Below are 17040 nucleotides of genomic sequence, written 5' to 3' on the forward strand. Positions count from 1 at the left end.
GGAGTCTAAAACTGATTGATCTTTGATTATATTGGGGTGTTAATAAAATTGCTGTATACAAAGATTCAAAGGCAACATCCAGGATCTGGTCACCCTACTTTAGATCAATATTTATAGTATTATGCTGGTATCTTTTTGCTTTATTGGAACTGAGTTTAGATATAAGCTGAACAAGCTAAAACTTAGGGCCTCACAATACTAGTTTTAAACTTTTACATCTTTATAACATTACTATTTTATGGAGGGTAAGAGGTCTTATGTTATAGCTTAGGTCTTAGAGTCACAACAAATTTAAATCTGTCCTTATCTCTAGCATGTCTTTCCTCCACTATATATACAATTGATTTATATATTTTTAAGATATTGAGTAAAAATATATTATAGAAACACACCAATATATGCCCATAATATAATTTTTAATTTAATTAAATAACAAATACATTTTGATATTATTATTTGTTTGATTAACATATACACTACATACAGTATTTACACATTTGTTCAATTGATATCTTCACATTTACAGAAATCTAACTTTATATATGTATATATATTTATATAGATCCTTAAACATCAGAAAAATATAAACTACTAATCAAAGGGAGAACTAGTGAATTTATCAATACTTGAGAACAACTTTACATCACTAAAGTAAATGTAAAACCCTTTGTTTTTCCCACAAAAAATTGCTTTAGATTTAGATAATTTTTGATTATTTGGACACAAAACGTAAGATAAATGAAGTTTTTCTACTTATATTTTTAAATTATTTCCATAATTCAGACTGGTGTTATAACACCTGTATCACTGTCTATGGGATCACTGGTATGTCTCCTACTTCCAGTAGAAGAAAGGGCTCTGACTATCTTAGGGTTGTATAATTTGGGATCTGACACCATCCTGACGAAGAAGCTTCTCTTGTATTTTAAGCTGTGACGTTTCTTGCGTTCTAGAAGGAAAACTTCGTCTACAGATTCTTCGTCTTTGTTCTCTTTATCCTCCTCTTCTTCCTCCTCTTCTTCTTCCTCTTCCTCTTCCTCTTCCTAAAATGGAAAATTTAATTATGTTTGGATACATCCAGTATCTCAAAATTACATCAAAATCTAAAGAACATTCATAATAAAATGAGGTTGATAGTACTTTGGCAAGTAAGTTTAGTATTATTTTGCTCTTTTTAGAATATTTAATGATTGAACTCCACTTCAACACAAAATACTTATATATTCTGCTTCTGAGTGGAGAACGTGATTGACCCCTAGTTAATGCGACTTGTTCTTGCCAACTGTCGTAAAGCGAAACTCTATTTCCCATTATAAATTGAAATTAAGGTTTTTATAAATGCAGTTTTAACACGATACTATATAGAGGAGTTATAATAGAAAATTTCACATTTATTTAAAGTATATTTAAGGATAATTTTAAAAAATAACGCTGAAAATTTACTCTGTATTGAATAAATTATGTGAAACAACGTTCAAAATGCACACACTGTTGCATAAGATATGTAAATTAACGCTCAAATTTAGGACTTTAGTGTATAAATGATACAAGCCAAACCTATACAAGCGAACCCGCGACTTTCTAATTGTTTTGATTGAAATTATGGACACCATTACAAAATAAGTTTTTACTTTTAAAATATTTGATGTAACAATAGAAAAATAGAAAACATTACTCTATTCTTCTCTTTATTGCTGTCCATTTTCATGATTTCGAGCAGATCGGAAGTGAATTGCGTGATGACTTTCCATGCGTAAGTGATGTCGTCATCCGTTGGATGCTGAGCGCACACGCAAAATCGGATGAAGTATCTTTCGTTTAATGATGCCGGAACCATATGCAATTTACCTGATGCGTTAATGGAGGAGAGGAGCTTTTGATTCAAGTTATTGGATCCCTGAAACACCGTATGTTGATATATTAAATTTCTTAAGTAGTATAATTGAAACACTGCACAAATATATCCATAGAAGCGTATCGTAAGTGTGAAAAACTTTAATTTAAATTATGTTTATGGTTATGCGGATTATTTTAACAGTTTTTTGTGTCGAGGAGACCAGAAATCATATAAAATATATACTACCTATTTATCTACCTCCGTGTATGGGATCCGAACCCACGATTGCGTGTAATTCAAAGGAATGTGTTCATATCTAGAATCCGAACTTAAGTTGTGTGGGAATTTTATAAAGCAATTTTATAATAGAAAAAAAGATGCTTCTGTTTTCTATAGAACTTTATGATTATTTGGTATGGTATTTTTGGTGCTTTTATGGTACTTTAGTATTTTTGTGGCATCTTTACAAAGTACCAAAGAGGCAGAAGTTTTGCTGTTCTTTTTTAATAAAAGATCAGCAAAATGCTTTATTGATCACTTCCAACCCCTTGCAGTCGATGGAGGGGTGAAGCTAGTCACTCGAATAACTATCTCGCATACTTTAATTGACCTTTGACTTCTGTAGAATTAGGCAATGTAGCATTATACAAAGGCTTAATCTAGTATCTGTATAATCATTTCACCATTTGAACTGAACTTTGACCTTCTTGGTATTGTATAATTTAGCGTTTAAACTGTACTTAGTAATAAATTCTAGCGTGTTCAATTACGAATTTTTTATATTATAATCGACGAGAGTTTGCTGTTGAACACGTAGAATACTTTAATTATTGTAATAAAATTGCTAGGTGACTAATGTAAATATACTATTAATGATGTGTTCAATTCCTAGATGCATTCGTGAATGATTTATTTCGTAATATTTAGCATTGTGGATGAAAAAGAATCGTATATTTGGGAAAAATTACAAAAATATGTGTAAATTTAAACTGGATTTTCTTAATAATCGTTTAAAATTTAAATAATAAAATATTTTAAAATATTTCTTTATGGAAAAATGTAAAAACTAAATTTACAATTCTAAAAATACTTTTTTTTAAATCTTCCTCACAGAGAAGCGCTAAATTGAATGGTTTTTACCGGCTACTACTATCTTTTGCGTGTTTTTTACCATAAAAATTGAGTTTTATGATGAATTATTTAAAAATAAAACGAACTTTTAGACGAATTCTGAAGTTTAATAAATAAATTTGATGATGAAATGACATAAAAGCAGCGAGAATTTATGAAAAACCGATATTTTGCATATAAAAACTTCGAGTAATTTATTATAAGAAAATCACTCAAACTTTTCTTCTAATAAATTCAAATTATGATAGATTTTAGATAATAAACTACTTATTAAACTCACTTTACTAAAGATTTGCTCACCTTTAAGCGAAAGCAAACTAAACCCAGTTGCACTTGATTGACGACTTCAAACCTGTCGTCCTTCTTCACCAGATTTTCAAATTTCTTCGCCAGTCTTACGTGCTTTAGCGGCACACCAAATATGTTTTCATTACAGAACTCAACTGTAGAAGGGGTTGAAAACTAAAAAAAAACTTACCTCTCTTATGTACTTCTGCAACCCTTCTAATCCATACTTACGAATTACAAACCACAGTTTCAACGAGCGGAATCTTCTACTTAATGGTATCCCCCAGTGCTATGAATATTTTAAAAATTAATTTTATAAATTAATTTCTAAAAGACACAAAATAAAACTTACCCTATAATCTATAGCCTTTTCTAAAAGGTGGAAAAAAAGTAATAATAATTTGTAGTGAGCAGTTGGTACTTTCGTAAAGTCATTAAGAGCTTTCTAACCTGAGTAACTGTGTTGCAAGTACAGAGGATCGACAACCAGAGCCTGGGTTAACTTGAAACGATCCTTTACCCTAGTAAATTAACTCGTTAAACAGTAAAATACAGCGAGGAAACGAAGGAAATTCACTGTTACTCACCACATAGTGGAACAATCGAAATTGACCAACATCCATTTATTAGGATTCATATTGAAGGACATGGCATACTGGCAAAAATATAATGGTCTTAATCATGGCAGTTTAAACAATGCAAAGTGGTGAGAAATATGGTGACGTCGATGAATAGAGTCAGGGGTATGCGTTACCTTAGCAACGGGCGAAATGAAATGACATAACTCTCACCTCGATGCCGGTCATCAGATGCTGGAATTCGGGACATATGAAGGAACTTCCTGCGTAAGCAGCATCCACGTGAAGCCAAACTCCTTCTTTCTGGCACACGGGACCCAATTCGTAAAGGGGATCGAAAGAACAACAGGAAGTAGTTCCTAAAGTGGCTGCTACCTAAATATTTTACAATTACCTTTAAAAAGCTCACAAAATTTAATGAAATTGGTTAATAAATATAAAACAATAGTTCTGGTGCAATAAAGTGAGAAAGAAATGCGAAGTTTTATAATTATCGGACTGTAAGAAAATCGTATTACTAGGGAAACAGTCACAGAATTATCTACCCATGCTGATGTGAGGATTCATACTTCACTCAGTAAATTAATGAAAGTATCTTTTATGGACATAATCTAACTTCTCAATTCGGGGAACTCGTGGATCTTGAAGTCCGAAATTTACGATTTAAAGTTACAGAAGATTTGCATTAGTATAGATAGAGTCAGTTGCATAAATCCAGAATTACAACGATTTATGGGAAGACTTTCTATGAGAAACTGACCCCAATTTAGCTGTTAGACGAGTGAAGAAAATCCGGAAAACTCCACGTAACTACCGCCGTTAAGTAGTTTTATTCACTCAGAAACTAATGAGAACAGTTTTCTAATTGAAAACCACTCTCTTGTTTAGTATTTATCATTGTGAAAGATTTTCGCATTTGTGGAAAAAGCCTTCTGCGAGTTTATTTCGATTTTGCACAAGAACTTCCAGATTTCTTTGCCAAAAAAATCAAAGAAACTTACGAAAAAGGGAATTAAACCCATTGCCCGATCCTCCTAAAATAAAAACATAAATAATGAATGCATGTTTGCATTTCTTTTCTAGATAAATCGACCTTTGTACCTCCATGGCTTTAGCAAGGGTAGCACCTCTCAATTGGAATTTATCATCCGTGTCTAAGATTCGCAATTTGACAAAACCAATCATGGCTGCCTTCTCCACGCAGGAATGTGCCTAAATGCAAAGAACTCGTGTTACTCTAGATAATAGAACTATCATCTACGGGATCCATTTAGCGAAAATGGTCTAGAAATGTAAAATTTTACCTCCTTCGAGCAATATGCCATCAGTTTAGAAAGAAGAACCCCTTCTTCAACAAAAGGGTGTTGCTGTTTCAAAGTTCGAATTGTCGAGTGACGAGCAGCTAACAACGATACTAAGACGCATTCGCTGGCCGATCCCTTTATAAATATTAACAAATATTATAATGTTTTACCTTATTTTATGTTAAATTATATCAAAAACTCACTTGTATCACGCCTCCACCTTTGCTGTTATCTGATAGACAAAGAAAGTCTTCAGGCAGACCGATCATATTTCCTAAAAATCGTTGATAAAATTGTGTTTAAAAAACGAGAATCTGTATAAAAATGATTTTAAAAAATACTCACCTAACCAATCCAACATAATAGTTTCCAATTCGGTGCAAGCAGGACTCGCAGCCTGAAGAAAACAATAGTCAGTTACTTGTACTGAACACAAGGAATAGAGGGTTCTTACTCTCTTTCCAAACATAGTTAAAAGATTATTTAAGAAAATCTCTTGAATGTACACATGAAAAGACTGTTCTTATGTAAAATATGTATACAAAATAACGGTTCTTACCCAAGAAAAACCCACGCATCCAATGGCATCGGACAGCATATCTGCCAGAATCGAAGGATAGCTATTGCCGGCAGGGAAATAGGCATGGAAACGAGGATGTTGCCAATGCGTAACCTGTTGCATCGTAAAATAAATGAGCGTTAAACCTGTTGCATCAATTAATTTGCATATTGTAAGCGCGAGTAATATCTTACGTATATCTTTTGCTGTAAATTCTGCCAATTAATTGTGCAGAACTAACCGTGTTTTAAAAGTGCGGTGCCACAGTAAATTCTAGATTGTACGAAAACGATTTTTTGAACATTGTTTAGCATCCCGGACAGAAAACTAAACTTTAAAATATCTAAAAACGGCAATAAGACGGATACGGTACGTGAATATGGAAAAACAGAGTTTTAATCGATGAATTTTATCAAATGATAAGTTAAAGCACATCGAAACGTTTCAATGTCATAGAATCTATTTTGAATTTTTTACCAGGCTTACATCTGGAATTTCCTACGGAACATATGTGTAAAATATCCTGTGAAACTTGTCTGGAATTTCCTAAAGAACCCTTATTTCAAATTTTCCGAGGAACTTTCTGAAATTTTTTATGGAATCAATATTCGGAATTTCCTATTGAGCCTGTTTAGAATTCGGAATTTTCTATAGGTATACGTCTGGAATCTCGAACTGTGCCTAGAATGTTTTACGAAACCCGTCTAGAATTTTCTGTGGAACGACTTTTCAAAGGGTCTATGTCCGAATCCATAAGAAATTTTTCCATATGACGCTTTGTAGGAGCGCCGTATAAGCTTAGAAGGATCTCTACGAGTCATTGTAATAAGAAAATATAAAGAAAACACTCCACAGGAGATCCAAAATGATCAATCTTTAAACACAGCTAATTCGCATAGATAAAAGTACAAAATAATTTAAATTTTTCCAACTCAAAATTTACATATTCTTCTTTAAAAAATCTAAAAAAGTAATTTAAAAAATTCAATTTTTACATACAAAAAAAGAGTAGTAAAAGCATTCCCGTCATACTTACACCCGGCATGATATATCTTTCCACATCTTTCATGATAGTTTCCCACTTCTCCCCTTTGGTAGGAGGGATGTAGGGGATGAGATGTCGTAAATATCCCGGTTCGATGTTGGGGGTGACTCGTCTCTGCGAAATACTTTCCAGATAATCGGAAATGTAGTCCACCATCTCCCGTCCCCTCTTTCTGAATTCCGCCGTGTCCATCTGAGAAAATAAATAAATAAATAAAGCTCGTTTACCGGGTAAGTGTAGGGAGTCGAAAATTGCATTATTTGTCCAACACTCGACAAATGACTTGGATGGAAATGTAGTGTCTGCGGTTGTCAGTTGCTCGTCAGGTGTCCCATTGTCCAACGTCCTTTTCGATTCCGTCCCTTTCTAAACCAAATTCCGGCTTCGGAATCCGATTCTAAAGTAATTATCTTCAAATTTTGATTATATTTATTGTTGGACTTTTTTAAAAAAATTATCTAAAAAATGTATTAAGTCGCGGGTGTCTTTAGAATTATCACTACTTTCTGGTACTGTGAAGCTTGTATGGTTATAATCAAATAATTATCCGTATATTTAGGGCCGTGGCTCTTTAAAAAACGTAAGTAGCTCGAATATAATGGGCTAAAAATCAACGTAATCTTAGGCATAATCGATAGAAATAAACGTAATCTTTAGGAATACTTATTAAAAATGAGCATAATCTTAGGAGGAACTACTAAAAAATGGCTATAACGCTAGGAATATTTAATAAAAACGAATGTTTAATCTTTAAAAATAGCTATCGAAATAAGTGTAACGTTATAACTATGTGCTACTTTAAATGAAAACGGTTCAAGGAATATTAATTTTGCTGATAATAAACACATTTTAACGAATAATTAGTAAAAAGTGAATATAATTCTACAAACGGTTGTTTAAAAAAAATGAGCAACGTCCTTTAAATAAACTTTAAAAACACAAATAATCCTTTACGTAATTAAATCCTTCGTGTTTTCTAATTAAAAATAGAAAAATTCGTTGATAAATTTTTAAAAAACGAAAAAAATAATTGATGCATTAACATATTCACCAATAAAATCCAAGTTTAGTAAATAATTCTGAAGAAAAAAATACACATTTCACGCCTCGCATCCTTCTGAATAACGTCAACTTTTATAAATTTAAAGAGTTTTTTTACAATAAGTTTCCGTTTTTTAAATATAATTTACGCATAAATTAACAAAGAAATTAAGCAAATTACAAGAGCAACATCTTAAAGAAATAAAAAAAAAGCCTTTACATAATCTTAAATTATCATGAAATTAAATTCTGAAAAAGAATGATGCCATTTTGATTTATCATTTTATTAATTACTCGACGAGTCTAGTCCATTAGGAAGCCCTTTATCCTAATTAATCTCCCCCTTCGACACTTAAAACGCTAGAATATTTAATTTCTTCCCCCAAATTAATTAATGCCCGTGTATTTTACTTATTTACAAGCTGTAATTTTGATAGAACTAGTCAACAGGTTACATAGAAGAAAAAAGAAAAGAAGTGAGCGAAGACTTCCAATGGGGGTGGACATTATAATATTCGAATTAAGAAGCTAATACGGTGCCATTTTGGAAGTAGAGTGACATCTCTTTTGTCATATCGTGATGGAGAACCAATAGAATTCCGTAACCATGACAACGCGCGTAATTAAAAGCGTGACGTCCATTTTCTATTAACGGGAAGAAATACCACGTCACACGCTTCCCCCCTTTTATATCCGGGTCTTTTATAAAGTGCTGGAATGCTATTTCATACTTGAACAGGCTCCTCTTTTATTTATTTACTTATTTATATATATATATATATCCCCTTACTTTCCCTTTCCATCTCGTTTAAATAATAAATTTTCTTCACTGAATTTTATTATCGTTACGTAAACATACACCTGTATGTTTAATAATAGTAATTAATAGGGTTATTAAGAGTACAGTCGAGTGTTTTTGGGTGTTCTTCTTCGTTTTGTTTTGTTTATATTCAATTACGGAATCTAAAAAACGCGTAATGGTGTTGATCACTTGTTTCTTTTTTGAATTATCCCATTTATTAGTATTATTTTCGAAAAAATTAAGTGTTTTTTTGGTTGTTCTGACGAGTCATTTCGATAATATTAAGTAGTAAAATCATTAAAAAAAGCCCCTCGAATTAATATTAATTTCTTCGAGTTAGTCCCAAGAAATGGGGCCATTTTCGTTATTTGATGCTTTTCCCGCTCGATTTTGATGGTATTTAATTATCAGAATTCTAAAAAACTTTGAATTTTTTAAAAATTATGCCGAATTTTCGTTAATTTTTTGAATTATTTACAAAAAATGGACATTTTTTCAGCACTTAGCACAGCGAAAAATCAAGTGTTATCGAATGTTGTTTCACTTAATTTCGATAATGCCCAGTTATGAAATTCTAAAAATCTTTGGAAATTATGCTTATTATTTAATTTTTTTAAAATTCTTTCTAAGAATTAAACGATTTATCTTCGTTATTTTTTTTAAAAAAGAATCATTTCTATTTGTCAAAACGGTATTTACACTTAAGTCTTCTTAGATTCATTTCTTGGAATATCGAGGAAATCGGTAATCTTTCGAAATATTTCCCTCTTTTTCTTTATGTCAAACATAGGATATGTTGAAAAAAATAATTTTTAAAAACTATTATTACATAAATCTTTAGTATTTAGTTTTTTAGAATGCCCTATTTCTAAATGTCGCAACTCGCGAAGCTTTAATCATGCGTCATTTAAATTTATACACATCATTTTATTAATTGTCTCAACAAAACTTTTAAGTCATTTTGAATTTAAATCTAATAAACTTAATTTTTATATCTAAAATCAAAAATAATTTAAGTTTATTTTAGTTTAAAATTTGAAATATTTTCGATATTTTTTATTACAAATCTAGAAAAATGCATGCTATTTTCTATTATAAGCTTTATAAATTTACATTATTTTTTCGTTCAATTCTGAGAAATTTCTCTTATTATTATTATTATTATTATTATTATCTATTGAATTTTTAAATATTTAATTTATTTTTGAATAAATTTAAAAAAAAAATTCTTGATTTTCTGCTGAAAACTCGCACAAATTTACGTAATTTTTAGTCAAAAAATTATTTAAATTTTCGATTATAAACATAGAAAATTGCAAGAAATATATGATAATTATTATCGTAAACTTCCAGTCGAATCTAATTAAGAAAATATTATAATTACATTTAATTATAATTAAGAGATTTAAAAAAAACGTTTCCTTCACAAAAATTAAAATATTTTGTTTTAAAAAAACGAATTAAAGTCCAAAATATTCATATTAAGAAATTCCAAAATGTCATAATTCATCTCCATCTTCTTTAATAAATAAAAGTGAAGTAGAGTTTAGTAAAAGTAAAAGTTGCGGCTTTAGAATTGAATAAACACGAACAGGAGTTGAAGAAAGCGTAGAACAGAAGTTGTTATTTATAAAAAGAGGATGGAGGAAAGGAAAAAAAAAAAAAAAAAAAAACATTTGAACTCACCTCGTCTTGTAAGAGAATTCCAAGATGAAGGCAGATATCAATGTTATCCGCTCTCTTTATATATGAATTTTGCTGTGATCGTCAGCATCGTCGTCGTCTTCTGATTGGTAGAAACGGCTCGATCACTATGGCACTGCATCCTCTCGAATTTCGTACCGATTTCATAAACGAATAAATCTCCCTTTCTGTCACGTTTCCATTTAACAATTAATTATTCATCTTACTAAAACGAGTAATTAACAGTTCGCGAGTTAATTGGCTTTCCAGAAAGATTGACCTCTTATTTTGACCTGTGACCCCTATTCCTTTATTGCGATTTGTTCCCGGTTTAACGTTTAAAATTTTACCTCTCGACCCTTCGACCGAATTATGATTTTTTTTAACCGACCATTTTAAAATCGATTAAATAAACTGTGATTTGTAAATAATTGACTACTTGGAATTCTTTTTAAAACCGTGAGATTTGTAAACAATAAATCTAATTTTTGGTTCTTTTTTAATGCTTTTTTAAATTCTTAATAAACTAAATGCAATTTTATAATTATTTTTAATGAGTTATATTCTTAAAATATTGCTGTCGAGAGGGGAGCCGAAAAAAATCCCTATTTCAACCGAAAATTAAAGTTTTTCTGTATTGAATATTTAAAAAAAAGTCTTTTATTTATTTAAAATAAACTATTAAATATCTTTAAAACTGTTCGGATAACTATTGTATTGACTTTATTATAATATTCTCAAAATTTATGGAGTTATTATTATTGAGTCTGACAATGCATTGCCAAAGTATTAGGAAATATATTATAAAAAATTTCAATAAACAATAGTTAATAGTTCTTTATCAAGAAACGTTATTTCGAGATTTTTAGGTTTTTTTTTTTCCTACAAACTTTGCTTTTTAGATTTAAAATATAGGAAAAAAAAAAAGAAAAGACCAAAAATAAAGAATGCGAGGACTATAACAAAAATTAACGGCTGTAGGAAAGGAAAACATAAATAAAACACTTGTAAACTTGAGCTTTGTATTTTTATGCATTTGTTTGTATTATACAACAAAACATATTTAAATATACTTTATACTTTTAACAATATACTTTCACTTTTAATATACAGGTATTTACGAAGGATTTCCCCAATTTTCCAACCGTGGAAAATTGGGGAAATCCTCCGTACAACACGGTTCGCGAATTTCGGGAATCTTCCGTACAAAATTTCACAATTTTTAAGTGCGAACTCCTTTACTTGAATAAATAAATATCGAATAATCTATTTGTTTTGTGCCTTTCGTCAGATTTGCTTTAATGAAAACCGTCAGTGAAATTTTTTCTTTCCTCGTCCTTACTTTCCTATCAACCGGATGTCGTTATTGTTGCTTTTTTCTTTTTACTAAATACAAAGATTAATGTATAAAGTTTATTTAAACACTTTTAGTGTTATTAAACATTTCTTTTTAACCGTAAGTGAGTAATCATTAGTAAAAATGACGAATGAAAAACGGCGGTATCTTCGGTATTCCAACACAAATTCGTTTGTTTCGTATAGCACGGATTCGCATAACACGACACTTTGTTCGTGTGTTATATAAAAGGCTGCCTGTACTTTATACTTTTAACTAGTATATTGTTACATACTTTCACGCTTAATAAAGCCTACTTTATACTTTTAGCAAGGTACTACTGTACTTAGAATATTAAATTATGAAATAATGATAGAATGTGTTGAAAAAAATATTAATTTAATTTTTAAAATGATCAAAATTTAAATGAAATTTGATTTAAATTTTGATCATTATGAATTTTAATTGTTGCAACTGAAGGATGAATGAAGAGATGTAAAACACTAAAATTGTATTTGGCTCCTATCAAATTTAATAATTAAGAATTAAAAAAAGAACAAATTACAAAAAAAACTGGACTGTGTTTACTATTTGAGAGTGATTACAATGAAACTACATTTGTTATATTAAATAAAATCACTAAAAATTACCAAAATCAAAATAAATAAATAAAATATTTCGACTTCAATTTGAGAAAAATGACCTTTATTATTTGACCTAAATAAATTTAATATTGTATTACTTCGAATTTATGAACCACAATTTTTTTTTTGTTTCTAAACCATAAATACAAATACTTCTCAAATCAGAAAACTAATCAAGTACGGGCGAAATTCACAAGAATTTTTAAAAATTTGTTCGCATTTTAAACAAAAATTTTATGTTCCCACCGAGAGAATTACAGTAGAGCATCGATTATCCGACTTAATTGGGGACTGTGGTTGGTCGGATAACTGAAAAGTCGGATAACCGAAAAGTATGAAAAAATACATTATTAGTATAGTGTATTAGGCCTAGTTTAAATACTAGCCTCCTTTCGTGGTCGAGCCAGTGCTGCCAGCTAAAACATGCAAAAATTTAACAAAAATAATATTAAAGTAGCCAAGACATAACCAAATATTGTAGTGCCACATCACTAGCAGACATTTGAATTTGCCGACTAGAACGCGGTCGGTTAACCGATAAGTCGGTTAATCGGAGGGGTCGGATAATCGATGCTCTACTGTACTAATTTCGAGTCATACATATTGATTTTCTTTAGGTATGGTTCAGTAACAGAAGAGCAAGGTGGAGGAAACACGTTGAAAAGCTTTCAGAATCTTCAAGAGTCCATATGTACCCGTTCTATGTGGATTCTTATTTACAGAAGTCTTCTTTATCACACTGTAACAAATTTTATTAATTATACTCTATTTTAAATACATTATCAATCTTAAACTGTATTTACTTCTAATTAGCATTAATTTAAAAATGTACTTGCGAAATGTTTTCATCTAAAAACACACTTTGATTGTGTTTACAAAGGAAATAATTTTGAAATCGGTTATTTCCTATTTCCTAAAAATAATAATTAATTCAGAATTTCTGTTTGATTTGTAGGAAGGAAATGAGCTTTTGAATTTTTTTAAATGTATTTTTTAATGTTTAAGTTTATTTATATGTATTTTTAAGTTAATAATGTTCGTCACGAAACTTCTAAATTGGGAATAAAGTTCCGTACTTTTATAGTTAGTGGCTATAAAATTTTCCATTCCATAAACTGAAGAAGGGATGAAAATATCCACGTTCCATCTGTTGATTGTCATTACGTAATATATAAAAAAGAGATATTGCAGATTAATTAATTACGTTCATTTAATTCAATTAAATTAATTAAAAAACAGAATTTAAAAAAGTAATTTAAATATTTAGATTTTCTAGAAAAAGAACAATCAATTTATGCATCGAAATATTTGTTTTAATTGTCTAAAAGCTCTCTTAAGTATTAAAGAAATACAACAAACACGAGTCTAGAAACATCTAAAAATGTTTTAAGCATCTAAAAGCACTTATTATACCTGCCTGATATCATCTAAAAACTTTTAAGGATCAAAAAATAATCATTATATAAGTAAAAAAGTCTAAAAAATGCCTATTATACCTGTATAAAACATCTAAAAATCCTTTCGTGCATCTAAAACTACGTTTTAAGTACTTCATCATTTAAGAACTTGCATTAAAGGTTTGCATAATGAGTACTTTCTTGCGCTTACACAAATATTTCCCAATTCTTATAATTTTATTTTAATTAATCTTTAAATACGGTAAAATGGCGATATTTTTTATCTTAATTTTATTTGATGTTGAGAATTGAATATTTACAAATTCACGTAATCCATTGCGTAGATTTCTGTTGCAGACTGTTAAAACGGTTAATCAGCAAATTAGATGGTTCGTTACCCGATTTTAATAATCTCTTGATTCGTCCATTAGTCGAGGAGTGAAGACTTTTCGGTCAAGTCTACGTTAATTAATAGTGGTTTGCTTTTGAAGAAGTCCGACCGGTCAAAAGTCAAAGACACCGACAGGTAGTAAATACATAGAGCTTCACAATGGAAGAGAACCAGAGCAGGCACGCGGGAACTATAGAACCCCGCAGTTCGACATGTGTCCCCCCGAATCGTGCATCTGTTGGACAAGAATGAGCTTTGTGAATACCCCGAGATTCCGCCCCCACATCTTTCATCTGCCTGTCTTTATTCAATGATTCCGACTCGACACTAAAGCCAATGCTTCTTTGAAAAACCTTACAAAACAGCACTTGGCTATTTCTGTTGTTGCCTTTAACCGTGGACCACCTAAGGAGAACACCTACGTGATCATTAATGCAAATTGCTACTTCGCTCTGGATGCGGAATTCGGGCTTTTTTTAAATGTATTTTTGGTGTAAAAGAAGGGATAGATAAATGTGTTATTCCGATGGATCCTTCTGGTGCGAAGTTAATGACAATATAAATGTGGATTGTCTCCCGCTGTTCTTTATTGATTTTACTATCTCACCTCTCGTTTGACCTTACTCTTCATTAGCGAGTGACAAATTGAGAAGTAGACACCTCTAAGAGTTCTTCTTGAAGATATCAGCAACACCCTGTTTTCCTGCTTTAATGGAATCCTACCTTTACACATTTTTATCTCTCTAAAGGCATCTTTCCTATCGTTCTAATACAATCATACCTTTTATATACTATTTATACATCTAATTACATCCGTCATTACATACCTAGTAGCATTATATCTAGACATGTAAATTTAGTAGTATATATATATGTCTAGTAGTATCACATCTTTACTTGTTCTACCTTTACATGTCTAGTGATGTGCAGCTACGTAGTCGTAATGTCCTGTCTGCACATCTAGTAGTATCATGCCTTTACATATTTAGGATCCTACTTTGGCATCCTAACTGACATCACATACATATCTAATGGTATCATATGCTTACTTATAATATCTAACAAAATCTTACCTTTCACACAATTTATGCTGCTGTAAACGTTCGTTTTCTGAGGAGGGTCGGAGTGAACATATCAGCAGAAAATCGTTCATTAGTGAATTTTTAGTGTCACGGGTGACGTTCTGCTTCAATCGGGATACATAAATCAATGTGTAAAGTCGTCTTTCTATAATAAACCTGTCAAGTAAAGGCCACACGGAATTCTCGAGAATTGTTTTATGGTCGAGCATGGAAGAGTGGCATTGCTAGTGGCCATTAACTTTCCATTGTCACGACTCGGCTACTGTTCAAGACCAACCCTTCCTCATCATTATTATTGTTCTTTTACCATAATTTACTGTCTATCCTTGTGTTGAATACCTTATTTTAAGATTTATAATTTATTTTCTTGAAAATTTAACAATAATATTAATGACAAACGAGAGAACAATATACCATACAAGATTATTCACAGTTTTAACGTATGCAAATATAATTTGCATATTTACATTAACTATAACAAATTTAACAAGGTATGTATGCGATAGGTAACATAAAACTATAGGTTTGTGTAAGTTTATAGCGCTTAAGATAACTTTTTTACAATGGTTCTGTTCAAAAGCTACAGATTATATTCAAAATTCCGTATTTATCATGTAAATGTGGAACCCTATATTTATATAAGTAGGGATATTTTTATATCCATACTTATGCATTCAACATACATAAACTGATAGTGTGGATGATAATGTAAGCGAATTTAACTCTACAACCTTAAATATAATCCAGAGTTTTATAAACTATGTAATTATGGACTTAAAGATCTGTAAACTTTCATGTCTATAGCGTATAAAATTGCAGTTTCATATTTGTTATGTAGCTATGTAATCGCAAGGAACATTGAATATATTCTACGTTCTTAGAAATATGGGATCCTAAATATATTCTATATCATAAAAGATTGATCGTAGAGTTCACCTGCAAATAAAATAAAACTGTAAAACCAGAATAAAGAACAAAACATAGATGAAAATTATAGCACTTGTTAATTTAGTACATTAGTATTGGATTACATTATAAAATTCTACATTATCTTCAAAATACTTTCTATTTATAAGGGAGAAAAGCCTACAGTTCATACAAAGGATCTCAAATACAGATCCTAAGTATGGTAAAGTATTTTATACGCATAGGAAATATCTATAACATGACTTTTTTTAGATCTCTGTTTAGAATTTCGTTTCATTTTTTCTTTTTTGCATTAAAGTTAAAAATGGTGCTCTGCAAATTAAGAAAGTGCACAAAAGTAGGAATTACGTGCCAAAAAGAATATACGTTTTTTTTACTTTTCTGTTGGTTTAAGGATTTAATTAAGGAATGGTGGCTATCAGGGTAGAGATAACATTTTGCGATTTACTTCAATGATCCCACCAACTAGAAATAATTGAGTTCCAGTAGCAATCCCAGTCCTTGACTTAGCTCGGGGCACAGACAATCTGTCAATGCTCTGCAGGACCTCTGGCCCCGTTGACTTCACACCTGCATCAGTTACACCCCAGGCGCATCCGACCCGGGTAAGTCACAAATAGTGTTTCATTAGTGTCTACCTTGGACACGTGCACCATACAGTGACTTTTTTAAAGGAGAAACACGAGTAATTTGTGTTTGAAAAGCAAATCCCTGTAATTTTAGACTCGTTTAGATGGCCATTTTCTACGTAAGTGAGCCAAAATTACTAACAAATAGAACACTTCTCTATCGCTCTGCGGTAAAATAATATAGAAACTGCAAACAATTTTTAAACTTTCAAATAAATTTCTTAAGGTTTTCAGCTTAAAAAACATTAAAATTATCAAAAATATCCTGAAAATTGTCAGAGAAACGGAGAGAAGGATGTTCGGAGATTGATGCGACTTCTCCTGTATCCAATTGACACTGTGTCTTTCCTCTTCGACCAATCGTTT

The 17040-nt window shown here is 30.8% G+C and overlaps 1 protein-coding gene across 1 annotated transcript; it reads right to left on the reverse strand.

Moving 5' to 3' along the window:
- Nucleotides 1-408: 408 nt before the first annotated feature.
- On the reverse strand, nt 409-10367 carry Tdc2 (Tyrosine decarboxylase 2). The gene is made up of 16 exons (XM_067282659.1): nt 10272-10367; nt 6734-6934; nt 5698-5811; nt 5484-5535; nt 5342-5412; nt 5139-5273; nt 4936-5046; nt 4836-4868; nt 4048-4209; nt 3844-3911; nt 3707-3777; nt 3609-3628; nt 3447-3545; nt 3269-3370; nt 1676-1897; nt 409-1043 (listed from the first exon to the last, which is right to left on the reverse strand). The coding sequence occupies exons 2-16, from the start codon at nt 6932-6934 to the stop codon at nt 780-782; spliced, it is 1725 nt and encodes a 574-aa protein (XP_067138760.1). The 5' UTR covers nt 10272-10367; the 3' UTR covers nt 409-779.
- Between the last annotated feature and the right edge of the window lie 6673 nt (nt 10368-17040).

The sequence above is a fragment of the Centruroides vittatus genome, unplaced genomic scaffold (genome assembly GCF_030686945.1).
Source record: "Centruroides vittatus isolate TY-2023 unplaced genomic scaffold, ASM3068694v2 contig_964, whole genome shotgun sequence".
NCBI classification, from domain to species: domain Eukaryota; kingdom Metazoa; phylum Arthropoda; class Arachnida; order Scorpiones; family Buthidae; genus Centruroides; species Centruroides vittatus.